The 23308-nt window shown below is 33.1% G+C and overlaps 1 protein-coding gene across 1 annotated transcript in view; it reads right to left on the bottom strand.

Annotated features, from left to right (window-relative positions):
* LOC117120947 overlaps positions 1-23308 on the bottom strand; it is a 31453-nt gene that overhangs the window by 5566 nt on the left and 2579 nt on the right. The window contains exons 2-9 of the mRNA XM_033266043.1: positions 20825-20918; positions 12760-12883; positions 11031-11132; positions 10061-10198; positions 2337-2570; positions 1788-1936; positions 850-942; positions 439-505 (exon numbers count right to left, since the gene is read on the bottom strand). Coding sequence (XP_033121934.1) covers positions 439-505; positions 850-942; positions 1788-1936; positions 2337-2570; positions 10061-10198; positions 11031-11132; positions 12760-12883; positions 20825-20832 — 915 coding nt within the window. The 5' untranslated portion in view covers positions 20833-20918. The remainder of the gene's footprint in view (positions 1-438; positions 506-849; positions 943-1787; positions 1937-2336; positions 2571-10060; positions 10199-11030; positions 11133-12759; positions 12884-20824; positions 20919-23308) is intronic.

Below are 23308 nucleotides of genomic sequence, written 5' to 3'. Positions count from 1 at the left end.
ATATATATGTGTGTGTGTGTGTATAATCATGGAAATACTTGTTCACCTCAGTGTTTTTCAGTAAGGCCACAGAGACAGTGCGAATTAATAAAACAGAAATTAAAACAAAATGGTAAAAATAGATTAAGCCTAATTGTAATAGAAAACAATATTACTGAAATGAAACTTAACAATATCTAAACTAAATTATCTTAACTACACTTACATCGTTAACTGTAATACGTTTTATTAATTTTTCATATTCATTTTAAAATTAGAAATTGTATTCAAGTTAAGGTCATCACAAAGTTTAGTGCCAGCAGGTGGGCCTGCTGGGCCCAGCAGTTAGAGAGGTCTGGATGGGAAAAATAAAACATGTTGGGGCTGAGGTGGGCCTTGACTCTGGCCCTCTGTCGCTGGTTCCCCACCCCTTGCTACTCTTATACCCATTATGCTTACCACATTTTCTTCATCTTCAGCTTTCCTTAATATTCTTGTAGGATTTAATATCCATAATTTTTCAGGGCTGAAAAAGATTAAACATTTATTCACAGATAAACCATTATCACAACATTGCTCATAGTCTATAAACCACACTGACATATGAATGTCAATAACAATACTTCTCTTAAAACAGAACCCTAAAAAATATTAACAAAGCAAACCATTACTACTATAATTATATTTTTTGCATCCATTATTACTTTATAGACAACAATTATGAACCTTTTGAAATGTGACTGAGATAAGGCTTGTGTATTATTTTAAAATGATAATAAATATAAAAAATGAAAAACAAACATATCAACTCATTATCTAAAGTTTCATCAATAATGCACAGTTTATAAGTCCTATAACTGTGTACATTACCTTTTACAATTCCACAAGACACATGGAAACCACATTGCAACACCAAGCTCCACCACTCGGAATAATACATCATAGAAATTCCTCAATTTTATCCTGGAAATAAGAAATGGAATGAATCTTTAATTCCTCAGATAAACACACCTACCATATCTATTGTTTGCATGTCTTGATAATAAATATTTATACAACCTGAATTCATCAGGTAATGTGGGTTTATTCATCCTTTAGATAGTAAAAATTAAAGATCTAGATCCTTCTATTTATTTGTCTATTCATTACATATTCGGCACAAAATTACAAGGAAACAACCAGAGGAGTGCCAAGAGGACACAATGGACTGAGAGCCCAAAACAAGATGTGGGTATCCTCTCTAAGCCCACTGTTCTTTTGAAACAATCTACATAAAATTAAGTTAATGCCTGGTTTTTAAATTCTAAGTGGAAGTGGTTTCCCAACCTCAGGGTCAGTGTTTCAATCTCTCGCTGTGCATTTTGATTGTGTCCTTGAGCAAGGCAGTTTATCTGCGTTGCTCCTCTCCACCCAGGAGTATAAATGGGTAGCTGATTAGGTTCGACTGCAAATGCGCTAATATATTTCATGCGGCAAAATATGGAACTTCGCCCATTGGCATCATCCGAATGACTGAGGTAACAATGTGAAAAAAACACTCTGAGACTTGTGTGCAGACCCCTACACAAAAACGTACTTATTAATATTATTATTATTATTATTATTATTATAATTATTATTATTATTATTTATTTTATTATTATTACTATTTATTTTATTATTATTATTACTATCATTATTAAGCAATTTTAACATCATTAAATGTTCTGCTAGTTTATGTTTCCCTTCCATATGCGACAGGCTCCCCACTGTGAATGTGAACTGAGAATAAATAAATAATAAAACAAAATTTAATAATTATTACGCACTCGTTCAATACTTTGGTGTCTGCAACACTCATCATGAGGAAAGCAGCAGTGAGTAATTGCAATGCTCCCTGGAATACCAGCCCTATCCTGGACATGTGTAGTGTCCGAGGGTCCAGTGACAAACTTGCATTGTTAAAGGCACCTTTTACCTGTGAAATCAATAAAAAGATGATATTATTTGGTATGGAAATGAGGGTAGTGTTTTAAATGAAGACGGAATCATGAAACAGATGGCAGAATATAGTTTGTTTGAATGGTGGTGTTATAAAAACTTTTGCTAAGGCAGTAAATTAATGATATTTTTGTTTTTTAGATGCAAGATTGTTTTGGACTAAAAAATGTTTATTCCTCCTAACCTCACAGGAAAGTTGGGTACTAACTGCGCCCGGCGAGGGCGAGGAGCGGCTGAAACCAGCGCCGATGTTAAGGCTGTAGCTAGTGGCGCCCTTCCCTTACTGGTCAGCTGCAAGTGCCAGGCTTAAGGCTTCGTATACTTAAGAAATTCACAATAAGAAGATGAATTCACAATACTGATTAGAAGCCACTTGCCTTGAAATATACCTCCACTCCGTAAAACAGGAAGAAAATCATAACGATAACCATTAAGCATGCAAAGCATCCATTAAAGACGTCACTTAAGTATTGTGGGTCCTCCTTAAGATGTGTGGTAAGCAGCTGAGCTACCAGTAGTATTGCTAACATTATATTAAATAATATGAATGCTACGAATGAACGACTCAGGAAACTTGGTTTGTTGAATTCCTTGTCTTGTATGTGAAAAGCCTACAGATAAAAAATAAATATTTTTTTCAAAACTTCCTATATATATACATATATATAAATGATGATGATTATCATATATAATTAAAATATTGTGGACATTAAACAAATGTGACGTACATGGCCAGTGACGTAACCGCAGTAAAATATTTTATAATTCATTTTGTCTACGAAATGTTATACTGTAGCTGTAAAACATAGAAGGAAAATATTATTGATCTGTGTAGGTAGAATTTAAAAAAAAAAAAAAAAATCCCCAACTATTTGATTGATAAAATGCAAATTATGAATGGAACATTAAGGACAGAGCAATATTTAGAGTTGCAGGATGAATGCATTTCTAGCCCATTGCCATCCCTCTTCAAATTAAAGATAAATTCAATTGTGAGGCCCACTCAGGAAGGTGACTCAACAAAGTTCTGCTTTTTAATATCACAATAAAGCTATATAGACATGCATGCCACTAGCCTGTACTGTATAAGTGTGGATAGTTTTTCTCCATATCTTAATTCAAAACTGACAAGTTGATATCCTTGTGACTTAGTTGGATGAGCAATAACAGACGGTATTTAATAATAATTGTGATTGCCAAGTCCCATAAAAAGAGTTATGTATTCTAACTCCTGCAATTTTTTTTTTAGTCATGAGAAGTCTTGAAAGTTTAGGGGATTTCAATCCAGGCTACCCTATTGCAATCTTAATCACCATTATTTCACTACGCTACAGCTCTGATAACCAACAGGTCATTTTAAGAAACAAAAATAATTTTTTGTTTTGTTTTTTGTTTTATCTTAGGCCCAAGACCAAAATAGTGAACTTAATCACTTTTCTAAAGTGGCATATCCCTTCACAAGACAAATATAACCAACACAAGATGCTTTACATAAACTAAGTGGAGTGCAGTTGTTTTTGGTCAGGAGAAAAAATCCTGTTTTGTGACAGGGATTGAACTTAGAACTCTGGGACTGAAAAACAAGCATCATAGCCACCAAGCTATTTAACTCCACTCCTAAATTACAGTACACTACAAAATAAGTACAAAGCAGTTTTAGTAGGCTTAAGAAAGTGGTTACTACCATATTATATGATAGACAGGAAAAACACACAAACATTAGGGAAGACGGCCAAACACTGAAACAACTAGAGAAAGAGAGTAGAACTGACATTAAAACTTGTGTCCCTATGAGTTTAAGGAGGTTGGTACAGTATAATATAAAAAGTCTATCTTACTACTGTATATTACTACTTTCCCATATTATAGCACTTATTCGGGAAAGCAACAAACATATATTATTAGTGTGCGATTTCAAACCCTCATTTTATAATAACTAATTTAAACCATCAGAAGGTAAAAAAAAAAAAATGGTAAAAAAAAAAAAAAAATGAGCGACCGCTCACTAGGTCCGCACGTTCCTCCATTCTTAAATACGGTACAGGCACAAGTTATTATATTGGGTTTTTCGGAAGAGCCAATAAGACAGAAATTTTTTAATAGTTAGAATGTTTATTTGTACAAAAAAAAACATTATTTAGAATGATCATTTGTACAAAATTAAAATAAATAAATTGGGAAAAACAAATTGAATACCAAGACGCATTTTGAACTCACGACCTTAAGTTCTTTAGAACACATCCTTAACCGACCGTGCCATTCATGCGACGTGCTGCATTTGTACAGAATTTCCTGCACGTCCGTTCAAAACTGGCGATGCTGGATGCTTTAAAAGTTTGAAACGCCTGTTTGGTTTTGTAGGTGTAGGGAGATCCCTGGGGTCCAACTTAAAAAAAGGGCAAGGAATGTTTGTTGGAAATCACCTCTAGTTCATGTGTACAAAATTTCATGCATGTTCGTTCAAAACTGACGACGCTGGACGCTTTTAAAGTTTGAAAAGTTTTGGTAACAAGAACAAGAACAGCAGTGAGCCTCTGGGTCAGCGGTTCGGGAGGACCAACAGAACAAACTAAATCACACAGGCCTACTGCCCACCAGCTATCATGCTTTGTATTGCTTGCCTACCCCATGTTGGTAATCATAATTGAACTTATATGGTGTCAAGGTGATGTCTCATGCAAGAAATTTCTACCAGTTGTACTGTAGTTAATTATGAGCTCACAAAATGGTGATGTTTACATTTGTATTGGCTCATGTTAGAATAGTTTTCAATTTAGAAGTGGTTTCTATGTGTATTTGTTTAAATGTTTCACATGAATGCTCTTCTTACCAATGTTTGTCTTATGTCTTTATGTTTCTATATTGTAAAGATCATGAAATTCAGCCTTGGCTATGATTTGGTTATGAATAAAGAAACGACTCACTCCCCTAACCATAAACAAAAAGAACATAGCGTTTCTACATTACATAAATATCTCACAATGACTGATTTTTTACATACAATATGGGTGCCATCCATTTTTACATCATTTTTAAAAGAGTACGAAACATATATTCCTTTCTGTGACTGCCTCATTCCACTTTAAAAGAATACATAATGAAATGATTACAGTAATTACTTCATTCAGAAACAAAAAAATATTTGTAACTAATTGTAGCCAAGGGCAAAGTGTAAGTTACAATTACATTAAAGAGTACAGAATATAAAAAAATTAGGGTTAAAAAATTATTATTATTATTATTATTATTATTATTATTATACATCGATTGTTGTCCTTCTGAGATTATAACTTTTTGTTTTTCATAAGAATACAATGTAAAATTTTTCCTAATGGTGAATGTTTTACTCTCATGATGATGAAGTAAAAAAATGATGAACTTTGAAGTTCAAATAAATGTTGCAACAAACAGATGTATGATGCAATAGATATTTGAGATGATGTCATACTGTGATCACCCGACCACCATGATGTCATACTGTGCCATGACTACATTAGACATAAGCCAGAACAAGGACCTAAAACAATCATTAAAAAATAAGCCCCTAAATTTTGTTGTTCCAAATAAATTTAAAATGAAACTTCAAAACAATTTTAAACATGGACCGAAAGGACTACTGATTAATCTCGGATAAGAAAGTACTGTACAATACATGCCATCGTGTTGCAATTCAATATTTCAACATTATGTCATCATCAGTGTATATAAATACTTGGAGTATGCATTATACTTCTTTATTGTCAACATGTGATTTTAAGGTTTCCTTTCTCAAAAAATGATATAGCTAAAAAAAAAAGGAAACAAAGTACAGTATTCACAAATCAACTAATGTTGACGACTGAATTATTGGTCGTCGGTAAATAATGTAAACCAGGACAGAACATGATGAATGTGTTTTCATTTATGAGTATAATTCATTCTAGTTTTTGCCATCAATTTTTACCTATAATTTCCTTATAGATATCCAATTTCATACATATATCAGCCTTGCTTCAATAAATCCTATAGTAGCAAAAAGCACTTAGCAGTATTAATTCAAAGGTAAGTTTTTATTATCAAGCACAGTTCCAAAAGGGGGCATGGGAAAAATGTGCCTCCAGTTTTGCCACTATTATAAATTTTAAAATTTCAATGCATATCAATCTTATGTATTGAAATAAGCACCACTGATTCTCCCCCACACATACAACATTTGAAAACTTCTAGATCCGCCACTGATTATTGTTGTTATTGATACAAACATGAGGAAAAAAACATACTGATTTTCTGGTTGAATGATCAATTCCTCCAGTTACACTTGTGCATTATGCGGGTGCTTTGTAATTGCCATTGCCAAATATTATGATTGAGCATAGAGAAAGAAAATAGGGATTTGAGTGAACAGATTTTGATTCAGTTGATAACATGATCGAAAAATAATTTGTTTGAACTAAGCCACAAACTTCTTAGGTTTGGCCGATTTATTCTATCTTAAAATCAGGTAGCAAGGTCTTTCTTACATGAGTGGATTCAAATTCTGGACACTAAACCTTACAGCAACTCATCATATTTTGCGTTTAAATAAAGAAAATAATTGTATTGCATATTATAAGGATACTTTTGTAGATCATACATGTACATTTATGCACTCTATAGTATCCCAACAATGTAACAAAAAGATTGTAATATGGCATTTCAGTGTTCTCCCCAGGATGAGGGTTAAGCATCATGGTACGTTCTTCCACCAATGGTTGGGGAAAATTTCTTAGAATAATGACCTAGATTCCCGGAAATAGCACTCTCAGACATCAAAAATGCTTTTTAAGATTTCTGAAATGACTATAGATTTCCATTTTTTAACAAATTTTTTTGTGAAATTAGTGACCATATACTGCACTACTATTATAGCCTAGCCACAATTGCAACAGGATGGCAATTTTGGGCCGACCTAGTTTAGGCCTAGGCCTAAATTTTAGCTTCAAACTACTTGGCAAGTCAAAACTTGAAATTAAAACAGGCCACTAGAATCATAGCAGAACGTAAATTTTACGTACATGTCAAACCAAGGAAATTAGTCTTCGTAAAACAGATTTGTTTGTACAATATTCGTTTTTAATAGGCATAGGCCTACGTAATACTGTGTGTGAATCATTGCGTATTTCTTGTCTACCTATTCGTTTGGTAGGCTAACCACTTAGTAGTATGACTAGCACTGGGCAGGCCAGGCCTAGCTATAGCTGGGAAAACTTCGGCCACGTAGGCTGCCTAGATTGACTAACACTTATCTGAACTTACTTGTCTTTATTGTAAATTAGTATTATCATATTAAAAACGTTGTTTATTATCAAAAAAACAACCAAATTCAACATAGGGCCTATTGCCTAGTTGTTTAAACACAAACACGATCGCGTTGTGGCTTCGCTGTCAAGGAGTACATGTGGTGAGGAAATCCATATAGATCGTTCTGGGCATGCGCATGGATATGCATGGGCAGTTTTGAAGAAAACAGTTTGTGTGAATCAAGCAAACGATCATGTTTTGAAATGAAAGTGACATTCTCAAGGTAAAGATAATGCAAAATGAACGCAAAAAGATAAAGCATGAACTTGGGCTGATAAACCAACATCGTAAGATAGCATTGTTTTGTGTTTAAAATATTTTCACATTCACTCCTCTTTAAACTAGGATACATGGACAGCAATGTTTATTTTGAATTATTTTATTGACGATATTTCAAAGCATCACGGAAGACGCGTCAAGCGTCACGGCCAGCTTGGGAGCGTCACGGTGCACCGTGACAAGCGTCACGGTACCGTGACGCTACCGTGACGCTTCAAGGGCCTGGGGAGAACACTGCATTCGTATTACTAATAATAGGGGTAGTATGAGTTTTTAAAATACTGTAAGGCAAAACAATTTTGTGAGAAATTTCCTGTCCATGTTTGTTTTAAAAGAGGATGATAACATAACGGTAAATTTTTAATGGCAATTCGTACTTATTCCAGAAAAAAGAATACTTTGGGGAAATGACAAGACACATATTTTTCTTTTTAAATTTGGCTTAATATACATAAAAGTCAAGATCTTACCTGTATAGGGCCTAGGCCTTGAACTGAATGCATACTTTGAAATTTAGATTTGTTTTCTTTATGGTTACTAAATTAGATGGTTCCAAAAGCAATGTTAATATTATGATCACAGATTTATACTCTGTTTGAACCTCAAGTTGGTAAATCTGTAAAAATGATTTTTCTGCTTACGAATAATATAATCAATGATGCTCGTAAAATGCATCACTGTATACAGATATGGGGATCAGCTCAAATATTCTATTGATGTTGCAGGCAATTCATTATTGAAAGATTGTGAAACATCCACATTATTAACCTGTTTTAGCTTGACTGTAATTAATTAATTAGCTATTGTACAAGTAATATCGGAAATTATGTATGTTACACATTCTGACGTGGCTTTTCCATACACAAATGAACAATTTTTGAATGGCACTCTAAAATTATGGGAACACCAAATTATTTGAGCTTGTTGTCACAAGAAGGTAATTAACTATAATAAAAATAATACTGTAAATGTACGAAATGATGCATATTAAAATATAAATATTTTATGCATAGTTTTTCATGTGGCATTCGAATAAAAAAAAAAAAAATGAATGCATAGACCATCGTAAACTACAGTAGCCAAAAATTTGAAGATTTTAAACCACCTCTTTGGTTTTTATTTTTGGGGAATAAAATGTACAAACATAAATGGCAGTGTTCTCCCCAGGATGAGGGTCAAGCATCATGGTACGTTCCCCCCAATTTTTTAAAATAATGACCTAGATTCCCGGAAATGGCACTCTCCGACATCAAAAATGCTTTTTAAGATTTTTGAAATGACTATAGATTTCCATTTTTAACAAATTTTTTTGTGAAATTAGTGACCATATACTGTACTACTATTATAGCATAGCCAGAATTGCAACAGGATGGCAATTTTTGGCCAACATAGTTTAGGCCTAGGCTAAATTTTAGCTTCAAACTACTTGGCAAGTCAAAACTTGGGATTAAAACAGGCCACTAATATCATAGCAGAACGTAAATTTTATGTACATGTTAAACCAAGGAAATTGGTCTTCATAGAACAGGTTTGTTTGTAAAATATTCGTTTTTAATAGGCATATGCCTACGTACTACTGTGTGTGAATCATTGCGTATTTCTTGTCTACCTATTCGTTTGGTAGGCTAACCACTTAGTAGTACGACTAGCACTGGGCAGTCCAGGCCTAGCTATAGCACGTAGGCTGCCTAGATTGACTAACGCTTATCTGAACTTACTTGTCTTTATTGAATAGTATTATCATATTAAAAACGTTTATTATCAAAAAAACAACCAAATTCAACATAGGGCCTATTGCCTAATTGTTTAAACACAAACACGATCGCGTTGTGGCTTCGCTGTCAAAAAGTACATGTGGTGAGGAAATCCATATAGATCGTTCTGGGCATGCGCATGGATATGCATGGGCAGTTTTGAAGAAAACAGTTTGTGTGAATCAAGCAAACGATCGTGTTTTGAAATGAAAGTGACATTCTCAAGGTAAAGATAATGCAAAATGAACGCAAAAAGATAAAGCATGAACTTGGGCTGATAAACCAACATCGTAAGATAGCATTGTTTTGTGTTTAAAATATTTTCACACTCACTCCTCTTTAAACTGGATACATGGACAGCAATGTTTATTTTGAATTATTTTATTGACGATATTTCAAAGCATTACGGAAGACGCATCAAGCGTCACGGCCAGCTTGGGAGCGTCACAGTGCACCGTGACGATCGTCACAAGCGTCACGGTACCGTGACACTTCAAGGGCCTGGGGAGAACACTGCATTCGTATTACTAATAATAGGGGTAGTATGAGTTTTTAAAATACTGTAAGGTCAAACAATTTTGTGACAAATTTCCTGTCCATGTTTGTTTTAAAAGAGGATGATAACATAACGGTAAATTTTTAATGACAATTCGTACTTATTCCAGAAAAAAGAATACTTTGGGGAAATGACAAGAAACATATTTTTCTTTTTAAATTTGGCTTAACATACATAAAAGTCAAGATCTTACCTGTAAGCTGAAATAAAGACCACGACTCAAAGTTGCAATCATTACAATGAGATACAATAACTTCTGTGTTGTAATGCGACAAGCACTTGCAAGCGATCTGGTCTTTGAGCGTTCATATTCTGCTTTTATGCACAAGATCTATAGGAAGTAAAAATTTAAAATGTAATAAAAAATGAATACAATATTCAGTAAAATTTATTGTCATAATAAATGTATCAAAATTAACAACTACCATAATTATCGATTAGTATTAATATACTCCCATTTTCCCCAGTTTTTTTTATTTAAAAAAAAATTGTATTTTATTTCTATATTCCTTATATTTCTTCAAGCATCCTTTCAATGACTTGGAATATTTTTATAAGATAACATTTTTTCCCTCTAGAGCCTCGCTTTAAATTACAACATGTGCCCCTGTGGAAAAATGGTCTTGAATTAGCAGTGAGACCACATACTATACAAAAACCCTGACATTTGAATGGTAATGTAATTATAACGGTTTTTGTGGTATTTTAAACTACAGTAGATGATCCGTTTACCAATTTTACTTCCGATAACTTGGACCTACTTTATACTGCTAGTCTAAAAAAAAATGGCTTAAATGCTCATGCTTGTACTATACACTGTAGTAGCTTCAAAGTATGTTGGAACCAGAGTTATATATTTCAAAGATCTGAATCTACAATATAGAATAAGTCTTTGTTAAACTTGGAAAAATCCTCAAACTCACTGAACAATTTCCAATGAGGATAGATCAAAACTATTCACTGATTAAAAACCTTGCAAATAAAAATGTATTTTAGAAATTATTATAAGCACATAATATCGTTCTTGTTAAAAATTATACAATTTTTTAATGTTAGTGTTTACATGGCAATAGCAATGCATGTTTTTATTGAAAAATATTTAGATTTGATCTAGTAATGGCTAGTCCACAACCTTACATTCAAACTCTGCTGAATCAACTTACCAACTGAATTGTTGATATCAAACAAAGAACAAAGAATATAAAACCAAAGGAAATGAAATAACCATTGTTCACATTCTCACATTCACCTCCTTTGTACTGAACCTGAAAAACATAATAATTTAAGTTTATTTAGTTAATAACATTTAATATCATAATTACTTTTGTAAATAAAAAATATGCCATTTCCAAAAATCTCCAAGTTCACAATTGATATTAATCATTAGTATTATGTAGTGCTTTCCACTTCCGTTTCCCAATATTTCCTGTATAAAACAGACAATATACAAAATTTATATACTCTTCCACTTCCTGATTAATATTCATTAGTACATTCTGCATAGACAAGTACACTCAACATACTATACATCATTTCATATTATATTGTACTTAACCATTCATACCACTGGTAGGATACTTTATGTAGTGCCTGACTTCCAACACTGTATGGTTGAGAGCATAAATCCAAACTGATGCACCAACCAGTCATGGTACTTTCTTATATTAAAAAAGTCTTTGTAAACAGTATTGGTATTATATACATTTTCTAATAAAAAAATATTGAGATGATGATTTTAATTTGTCATACAGACCATCATTCCCCTGAATTCAAATGAGTTTCAATGAATTAGTACAAAGTTTGACGGCAGGAATTACTAGTAAACTAATATTAATTGGGAGAAATCAGGATTCATGATTTTAAAATTTAGGACAAAAGTTCTGAAATTAGGATTTCCTCAGCCAAATTCGGAAGGCTTGAACATGAATTCAGACTAATCAAACAGGTGTTTATGTCGTCCATCAGCAATCAAATAAAAATCAATTTCAGACAATTAATATGCAACATTTTTTTGTCAAAGAACATAGTACTATAAGGTGCTAGCATGGACACTACAGTAGCTTCAGGCAATGTACAGTACAGTAAATTTAACAATTTTAACCTTCCCCACAACCTTTCCATAGGCATTAAATTAAGTATGAAACCACATGAACCACTTTTACAACAAAAATAATAAACATTTTATGGCATGGTTTTACAGCATGAAGAGAAATGAAATAGCTTAATTTATATGCTAGAAAATTTATGAAAGTATTAATTGCCTTTGCTTTGCATTATACAGAATCCCCTATTCTGGCCTCACAGTAGGTCATTTGGTAATAAAACATAACTGGCCTTCAGCCAATGTAGAAGCAATAAAGTACCAGTGGCATTGACTGTGTATTCACATCTCATTTTAATTGAGTACATAATGGAAAACTACTGTACTATGGCCATATCAAAAAATACCACTCAATAGGGCCTACTAATTAGCTTCAGGTATATAGAATACTAGTGTACATGGTAATGTTAAATAACCAATGTGATTGGAGAACAAGGTTGGGAAAGAGAGCAAAAGAAGAAAAGGGTGAGAGAAGAGGAGGGATAAAAGGAAGATGATACGAAAGAGGAGGTAGGTAGGAAGAGGAATATAAAATGGATAAATGAGAAAAGGGACAGAGAATTGTTCTTATAAAATGTGTTCTTGTGTACAGTAAAAGAATACTCCAACAATAAAAACAAAATAGGAACAAATTGAGGTTGAGTTAAATGTCAAATGAGTTTTTAATTTTTTTAAATTGAAAAACCAATAAAAATTAAGGTAGTCATAGACAGTAGCATCAAGAAACATAAGAACACTGATCCTGGACAAAATTTTACTGGTTCTTATAAATAAAAGTGTATCGTACTTACCATGCAAACACAGGCCCCATTTGTACAATGTCCATGACCTGAACAATTTGTTGGACAAGGAGAAGTGTTTTCTGTTGTGAACACTGCCATTAAGGCCTCCATTCTTTTCCACATTTTTGTGACCCTACAAGGAAAGCAAAACATATGATAAATCAAAACTCTATAAATGACTACATAGAAACATATAGAAATAATAATGAAATGGTCTGAGATAGTTGACCCCCTTCAAAAATGAAACATGCCAATTAAAAAGATATGATATGCATTAAGCTTATCCATATCACAAACAGCAAACAATTTGCTAAAATATCTGAAGTTATATTACGTCATTGTTTTGATATAATTCAAGTTTGTAAGCCTTGAGTTAATTGGAGTAAATTGTGTCATCGAATTGTGGTGAATCAACATCTCTACGGCCATCTCATAACAATAGTTCAACAATACGCCATTCTGGCTAGCATTGCATTGCGATCGGTTGTTGGAATTGCAACAGCCAATCCCAAAGTAAAATTATATAACTGTTTATGTTGATTCACCTTAACTACGAGCATGCACAGTTCAAAATACAAATTGGCTTATTTTAAAAAGAAGCACAGCCAAAGTTCGCAAGAAAAAGAACCCGCCGCCCAGGGCTTCAATTCAAGGTTTTACGGTAGCCCATTATATCTTCATCAGACTCACAGACATCACCATCATATTTCCTCAACCACCAACAATCATTATCACCATAATTTTCATCATTTTTAGTGATGCAAAAGAGGATTGCAACTGCAGTTCACTAGATTTACAACAATGCAATCAAAATGATATCATAGGATAGGACATATGATAGGTCTACCGAACTACGGGAATACCTGAAATAGGTAACATGGGGATGGGCATGAAAACCGCCGGCCCACGCCAATATTTTTTTTGAAGCTCTGTCTCTCGAATAAGCGCTGCACTGAAGCCTCCAAAAATTTTATAAGATTATTCGAGCATTTACAGTATTGTTTCTGTCAAATGACAATAGTAAATACAGTAGGGCCTATCCCTTTTAGAATAATTAATATCTAAAGCTGGTTATAAAACATCTGTTTTCGTATTGTTGGATTGGCTCAAATGAATGCCAGTCAATATGAGCGAATGCTAGTTCAAGTGGATGCCAGTGTGAGCAGATACATTTAGTGCAAACTAAGGGCAAATTTATTCAAAATAATGAGATTGGATGTATAAATTACATCAGATTCGATACAATATATTGGTGTACCCAGTAATGACAATGAAATATGAACAACAAACATCCTAGAAAAATTAATTAGCTTTAAGAATAAGACAAATGGTAATAATATTATGGTAGCTACAGTATTAATGGAGTTTTTGGTTTGCATGACGACATACATTCAGATGTTATACACAAAGAAACACAAAAAATTTAGATAAAATAGAGTTTCTGAAAAAATTTGAAACATATTGTAAAAACAATTCATGGTTCAGTAAATGTTTTGTTGTCATACTGGCAAAGAAAAAAACCTATTTGGGGCATTGAACTAGGAAAATCCTTTCACAAATGCTTTAACATGGTTCGCACTACTTAATCATGAACCCAGCACCAAGCCACTCAACCGAACTTTTGACAGATTTGCATCTGAGTAAAAGCTTATTATTGGAATTATTTTCTTGCATGCCAAGAATATGTGTACAGTTGGTTTCAATTCAAAGAAATGTAAAAATCAAAAGCCAAGAAGCATAACTGGAATAATTTAAAATGTAGCAGAAATTATAAGCTTTGTCTTGTCTTACAGACCGAGTACCAACAAAGTATTCTCGCTACTGGATGCATAGAGCAAAGAAACTTTCTTTGCTCTATGCTAGATGTAACTGAGGGCAATGTTCCAATCCAGTATTCTCATTGACAGCGTGCTATTTGTACTGTTAAGTGTTAATGAAATATTATGCTGGGGTATCAACAAGGACTTGTCTTGCTGGCAGTGTGGACAAAAACTATAGCTGCTTATACGATATCTTATAACAAAGAAAGAAATGAAGATTTATATACAAGGACTTGTCTTGCTGGCAATGTGGACAAAAACTATAGCTGCTTATACGATATCTTACAACAAAGAAAGAAATGAAGATTTATATACAAGGACTTGTCTTGCTGGCAATGTGGACAAAAACTGTAGCTGCTTATGATATCTTATAACAAAGAAAGAAATGAAGATTTATATACAGTTCACTAAGATTAATCAATCTCAGCTTAAAAAGTTGCTTAAAAAGATAAGGTGAACTAAGGTCATCATCAAACCATCATATTATTGACTTTTAAAAATTAATTTAAATACACAATTATATTCATTAATGCATGCAGCAATAATTTGGACTACCTACAATCTAAGGTTTACACCGGGGTTTACACACATGCACACTTTTTTAAATTGGTGTGAGTGGTATAGTATATCATTACAGTTATTATCATAATTTCTTGCCATTATGAGAAACCCTTTAAGTGAAGTTAAATGTAAGCAATGAACAACAAATACAACAGAAAACATGTTAGACAAAGTAATGTTCCCTTTTTTGATGTAATGTTTTGTAAATATTGAACCAGATTGAATATTTATCCAATCTAGCCTTGTTTACGTCATGTAAAAATCTTAGGCTTAATTTTTATGCACGTTGGCACATTGCCATGTTTAGTCAAGGGCTGTGAGCAGGTTCAAGTAATCTTTTCAAATTATAATTTTGAGCCTTTTGTACTCATGAATGCAATGTAGTATGTCAAAAAAAAAAAAAGAAAAGAAGATAGAAATTGAAATGTTAAGCATGGTCTTTCGTCATTATGTATGTATCTTTTCTAGGTATGATTTACAGAATGTTAGTAGAATTTAAAAAAAACCAAAAAAGGTAAAACATTGATTGCTAAGCCTTTTTTCTTAGTTCAATCCCATACGCCAAGGCATAAAGGGCGCCACCATACTAAAAAGCATTTCCAACAACTGTAGTGAAACACGGACAAACACAGTATATATTTAATAGATCATTATTCTGGGTCTCTCCCTTAACCTCCAGGACGAGAGTTTGTGTTCTGGTGACTACTGTTGGACAACTGCGGACATGAACTCACATCCTTGGTGGCCCGAGTGAACCCGGTTGAACGTGAACCCACGTCTCTGGCAGCAAATGTGTTAAGTAGTACAACAAGGTACTGTAATGATAGCAAGCTACAGTAATGTAAAACCTTATTTCCCTGAAGTCGCTACATGTTACTGCCAACAGCTTTTGGCAATTCACTGATTGGTCAGTCAAATCGGAGAGTCTTCCGATTTCTTTGGGGACAGCTATGCATTATAAAAATTGCAGTGAAAACACTGTAACAACAGTGTAGCGATTTTTAATAAGAAATTCAAGCTTTTAAGTCAATCTTGCAATTAAGTACTTGTCCTGTAGGGTACTTTGGAATTCAGTAAAGTAAGCCACAGTTTCCAGTACTATAGTAATTAAGTAGCAGCAGAAAGTAGAAAGGAACTAATGTAAGTAGCAAGCAATTGTATTAATTAATTACTAGTTAGTAATATAGTAAATGTAGAATTTTACTGTAAGTACAGTGTAGTGTGTCTGCTTCAGTTAGTAAAATATTGTATAGTGGGACAGTAATGTAAAATACAAAGCTATAGTGTAGTACCTAAGGATGTATTTAAGATTTTAATACTAGTAGTAAGTACTATACATCAAGGTTGTGGAAGTAATAGAAATGTAAGAGGTAGTAGTTGGCATACAGTACTTGTTGTACTCAACCTTAAGGTTGTCCTTGGGCCAGACCATTCTCAAAATGCAGGTCTAGATGTTCGTAAAACTATAAACGAACACTACAGTGCCAGACAATTTAGATTATCGTCAAAAGCTAATGTAATAATAATTCATATGATCATATTGTACATTAGACCCTAGGAGTGGAATGGGGTCTCTAGGCCTAGTAATGTAGGAGTTAGATGGTAAAGAATTAAAAGAAACTCTCGGCTACAGAAAACTAAAGGCCAAATTTAATTGCACCATATTGTACCAACTATTTAGCATGGTTTGACTTGTGTGAAGATGATGGCGATCTTAGAGTGGTATCTCGGAAAATCTGTGCAACATTTAACAAACGTCTTTCTTTGTCTTGTGTGAAATTGAGATAAGTGTAAGCAGCAGTCCTGTAAAGTCTACTGTAAGTAATGTAGTAGTGTAGCAAAGCAAGCAAGTTTACTTATGTCTCAAAATCAAGGGTTATTTAAATTAGCAATTTAATTAAAAGTTTAATAATGAATAAAGCCTACATGCAAAAAATATGAATATAAATTAATGCAATAGAAAAGTATAAATAAATGTATATGAAAATGATGCAATAAACAACTACATCCACCAAAAAAAAGACAAAGCTTATAAGAAAGAAATAAAATCTTACTCATTACAGGATGATTGATATTCCAGTGGCTGATGTAAGCAATGAAATGTAAATGCTATTACTATTAACACCAAACGTACTGTAACTACAGTGTACGACTTACTTTTATACCTCCTTAGTACGAGCACAAAATATGAATATGGAATTGATTATAAAAACGAAAGTAAATTAGGCTATGTTCTCACACGGTAGCTAACGGTTAGCAGGATTCGGATCCTGCAGACCGTTAGTTGCTGTGCTTCTATACAAGAAAATCCCGATCCGGATACCAAGAATATGATGATCGAATCACTGGCCAATAGGAAACTTGAAATTGTAAACGCGTACATGTGATTGGTTAATGATAGAAACGCACCTTAACGTACTTTTAGTTATTTAGAACAGACACCATCTGCTGTGAAACATGGACAAATCTAACACAATGCTCAGTTAAAAGATCAAAATAAATTAATAAGTTTCAATAAGAATATCATCAATAATAACAACAGCAAGAGCAACAACAGCAGCAACAGCAACATGTCAGAACAATTGTATACCCAGTTTACTAACTGTATTAAAACACATGCAACGCACACCAATGATGTGAACATAGTGGAATCAAGTTACCAACAAACATAACCATGTACAGTATAAAATGCATACTGAACAGTTCAGCAATGATGCCAGAACAATATGGTACATACAAGATACAAGATTCAAGATTCCTTTATTGTCACTAGTACATAAAATACAAGTAAAATTCGTCTTCCCGATGCAAAAAATTAGTATAAAATAATCGAAGGACATAAATAAAACAGAATATACAAAATAATACAATTATTTACAACTTGAGTTAGCTACTGTAGTTTATCTATTAAACTCATCATTGTACATATGGATTGAGTTATGAATAAAAGATCTTCATGGAAAGTATACTGTATTATATACTGATTATAGAGATTAGTAAAATATTAGGCCTATATTCTATTAAAAAAAAAAAAAAAAAAAAAACATCATCAACAATAGAGTACCACATGCTGAGTCGTGTCGTCACAACACCAGGTGGCGCCCTCTAGATGTTGGCTACCATTCATTACTCCTGAATGACTTCATAATCTTAATGGTTTAGAAAGGCTTTCTGGAATAGGCATTTTAAAACCTAATAATTTACCATCAAAATGTACTAAAAACACAAAAAGCTCGCATTATAATAGTTATCGAACACACATTTAATCATCAATTAACATTTTACAAAGAAAAATTAAGATACAACTTCTTAATAATTTCGTTAGAATTTGGGATCAATAGTTTGTCAGTGGAGAAAATGGCGTCGGTTGAACCCATTTTGCGTCGCCGATAGTAACGGAGTAGTATCATGTGGTATCATGACGTAACACTGTAGTACTCTATACTAACTGGGAAAAAGTAACTGTGATGTCATACTTTACAGCAATTACATAATTCACAGCGAAAAGGAAAGATAAAGGGCTAAAGGAGAATTTATATTTGAATGTACAGTAGTTGGTGGATTGATTGATCTATTTTATGGCTTACTACACAATATTTCTGGCTCATGGCTCACAAAAATATTAGCAAACTTTCCATAAAATAGAACATGAACATGAAAGAAAACCCACACTAACTGCATAATTCAGGTAGCACTCCTATACAGGTAATTTAGAGACATTTCAACTACTAGGGTAAACATGAATAAACTGATGACTGCTAAAACTATTGACTGTAAACTTGTGACATAATGTGCTCACCAGGCATGACACGAGTCTGACTCTCTAGGATAGGCAACTGGCACGCCGGTTTCCTCCTTACTACGGGTACAGTTTTGCCAACACTGGTAAAGTAATTGCCAATTTTCCAATTTGTATTAATGAATAATACCATAAAACCAAGTTGATTAATTTATTGGTGGAATATTAATCACGAGAACCAACAAAGTATCGCTCTTGTCTGTTAAATATTCATAATAATTACAAATAATAAGGTCAGGGTCAACATGACGTGCTACACAGCATAAGCATAGACAGCGGGAACTTAGAGTGGTCTGATCATTAGTACCATCATTTGATTGTGATATCACTATAAAAGTCCAAAGTACAGTCAAGCCAAATAAAAAAAATGTTCAACCATAACCTACATGTAGCAAATCTATGGAACAATCATTTATACTTATTTACTAACTGTGTTACCAAGTAAAAACATGTGGCTAACAAAAGTAGATGGGAGAGGGGCATTGCTTGCACAGACTAAGAATAAACAAAATTAAACACTTTAAACTAAGATAGTGTGAACTACAAAGGGAGGCGAGACCTAACTTGACTTAAAATGTGCAGAATAAATTGGGCCAAACACACCATTAAATTGTTCTTTAAAACATCATCCACAACATAAATGATGACAATGTATGTTTGTAATCAATGTGAAAATGTCTACTTTATACAGTATTATATTGATATTAGTTATGAGATCAGAGTATCATTGACCACAGGTATTGTACAAGCAACATTTTGTCTTAATTGACAAGTACAATATTACAACAAAACTTCTACTTTTAAAAATCATAATAAAAAGGGTGAATCACAGAATAACAGGTAACCAAATAGACATAAATGGATTAAATATAGACACCTGGATCAAAAAATTGATAATTAGGCCTAATCAATTTAAAAAGTTTATAATATATAGATATGATATAGAGATATGAATAGTACAGAAGATGTGCATGTGTATAGAAAATTAAATTCATCAACATATGAAAAGATTAGTATAAAATATGGAATTAATATGAACTAAATACAGTTATATTACAATTAAATTAAATCATTTAATCACAGGGTCCCAAGTCTCCTGGAAGTCGCAGGACTCTCCCGGAAATCGGAAAGGCCTCACGCACTCCCGCGAGCAAGCATGAATCTCCCAGAAAATAACCTACTTCCCCCAAATTCACTATATTTGCATGTTTTTACCAATTTTTAATACTGTATTATCAATTGTCTCCCAGATGTCAGTGACAAGGGTATCACCATCCACAGCTAAATATATTTTTATGCGTTAAGTATAGCACAATTAAACATATCTCCTGGATGTGGATTCTTCCCACTTGGGACCCCGGCAATCAGTCGATCAAACCAAGCGCTGTCAGGGGTTCCAAGTTGAAACAAGCCACTTTCTTATAATAGGAGATTTGTTTAAATAAGCTTTCTTTAAACACATCTAACTTTTTTTTTTCTTTTGCTGTGCATGTCGTCAATACCTGTCGACACTAACTTCTGGAAGACAATTTATATTACAGATAGCGAAAACATGAAAATAGTAAATTAAATTTGCAGGGGATGCGTTATTTTCCAGGAAATTCTTGCTTGTCCACAGGAGTGACTCAAGGGAACTCTTCCCAATTTCAGGGAGACTCCAGCAACTTGCAGGAAACATGAGACCCCTGCACTGTAGACAGCATGAAGCTGGAATATAAAGTTAGTAAGAAAAGCAATGAAGAAAACAGTGATAAATTTATGTGTGAAAAATGTAGAGTGAGAAAATAATTGCATAAAGATCATTTACCACTAGGAATTCTGGGTTTGAAATATTGCATACAAAATTGTAATTTAGGAACAGTTATCATGCAAATAAAAAACAAATTGAACTCACATTAACATTGAGGACCTCTTTTCTATTTGTAGCTACATTTAAGGGTCTGAATGAGAAAACAAATTTACCACCAGCTACTATTATAACCACCTCTCTGATGAGAAAAAAAATAAACATTTATTTTATTTATTTCATTTCATTTCATTTAGTTGTCTCAAACAATTAAAATGTACATAAACAGAAACGGCAAAGAACAATCACAAAAGTACAAAAAAAGAGACAGGACACTCCAAAAGTAAAATCAATCACTGTCGAGTGGAGGCCCTTCACGAGAAAAACACAAATACTTACAATATAAAATTCTTCAAAAAGATAAAAGGCGGCCCATCATATTTTCAAGAAAAGTTTTCTATAAAAACCAGCAGAGGGCGTAAGTCCCGGGCCACTAGTCAAAAGGGAACAAGAGAGGGGTACACTCTGTCTCAGTTTTTGGTATTCTCTACTGAGTACAGAGTATTGACACTCAAGAATAGTAAATAAAAGGAAAACCAAATCTAGCAAAAACGTTCAATTCTAGGTTTTAACTCACAAATGTTGTAGTGACATTGCATATATAATTAAATCTTTTCAGTCATATTCTATAGGCCTAGGCCTAAATAACAAGTCTGCTGCTATAGGCTTAGGCTGGCCTAGGCCCATACCGGCCGCTAGCTAGAGCAGCCGCTGTCCAGAACGGCCGCCGATGTGTGTTTGTGTATGGAGCGCCAGTGACGCATTCACAGTTAATGATACAATACCGCTTGCTAAATACAAAGCTTTCGAGTCAACTAGACCCCAGTCAACTCGGCCCTCTTTTTTATTTTATATATAGGCCTACATACTATCCTACATACTATATAAAATTACTTAAAAAATAGCTATTGAAAAAATAAATAAATTGAGAATTGTAAACATCATAAAAATATAATAAAACCATTGCTCCAATATAACATCAAAACTTTCGATATCTTCTCCAATAAAGTATGGTATTCGTTTCTTATTATTATTATTATTATATATAAAGCTAGTTTAGATTTTATCTATTATATCATAATTTATATATAGGCCATATATATTTAAATATGAATACATATATATAATTTATATAATAGGTTGAAAATTGGTTTCCTCCACTGAAGTATTTCTAAAGTTCATACATATGATTTTCGTTTCTTAATTCTATATACTTAAATATGTACACGATTCATGCCATCGATTCAATCGTTTGTTGCTCAATAAAAAGCAACAATACTAATATTGTTTCATTATTTATTACATAGGCCATAAACATATTGTATCATGATTTATATATATAGGCCACATATATTTAAATATGTATACATATATAATTTAAATAGGTTGAAAATTGCACTGAAGTGTTTCTAAAGTTCATACATATGTTATTCGTTTCTTAATTCTTTATACTCAAATATGTACACGATTCATGCCATAGATTCAATCGTTTGTTACTCAATAAAAAGCAACAATACTAGAGTAGTAGGGTTAAAAGTTAAGGTTATCACGGAGACGTTGATATCTTTTGTCTTATCTGATGAAGCAAGCAGGTTCATTTGTCTAGCAAGAGTGAGTTGATAATCAACAACTGCCTACTCCAGTAGTTGTGTAATGAAAACATTTTGTTAGAAATCATGTATGAGAAAACGTTTACTGAAAAAATAGAATAGGCCCTATGCCAGTTTACAAAACAAGACCTTATTTATGTTCTTGAAAGAACGTATGGCGAAATACTTTATTATTAAGATTGATTGTTTTACAGAGTAGTTTTAATAGCATAATGTTTAGTCAAGAAGTGTTTTACATTTATTTTATCCTGCAAAATATTCTAAGTTGAAACTTTATTGCTTAGAAGAAATTTAATTTATTACTATAGCTGTAACTTATCAAGAAACTTAATTTGTATCTTAGAATAAAGTATATAATTAAATTATCCTGCATTATAATTATATATGTACGATTAAACAAGCGTACCTATTGCAAGACGATTATACTGTATGTTCCAGATAAAAGTGATTGATTGGTTACCGCATTTAAATAATTACTTAATAATTAAATCTAGGCATGAATGGAAATACATTGCTTTAAATAGGTATCAAGCTGCCAGTACTAAGTTGCCTAGTATTAATTCAGTGAGAAACATTCTCACAAGTAGGGTCCAATGATACTCTTGGGAGAATAAAGCAAGTTTTGTACGCCGCCAATTTCAAGAATGTTATCGGAGACGAAGTCTTTGTATGCCGCCAATTCAGGAATGTCATCGCATCAAATGCTGAAAATAGCCGACTGGCTTGATCTCTGTACATGGCAACTGTACGAACATGTGCGATAATTCAGGAATGTAATTGTTACCCGAGTTGTTCGCCTATACAGACCCTATAATGTAGGGTCTGTGGCCATGGCCAATACGACGTGTTGTTTTCTTGCCTATTAATTATTTTACATAAGCTTAACACAGACATTGATTATGATCATTATTAACCTCTGTTG

Source organism: Anneissia japonica, unplaced genomic scaffold, assembly GCF_011630105.1.
Source record: "Anneissia japonica isolate Jap-2015-1 unplaced genomic scaffold, ASM1163010v1 scaffold1239_len605302_cov174, whole genome shotgun sequence".
Classification (NCBI taxonomy): Eukaryota; Metazoa; Echinodermata; class Crinoidea; order Comatulida; family Comatulidae; genus Anneissia; species Anneissia japonica.
Note: the sequence above shows the minus strand (reverse complement) of the source record. Positions and strands in the feature narration are given on the sequence as shown.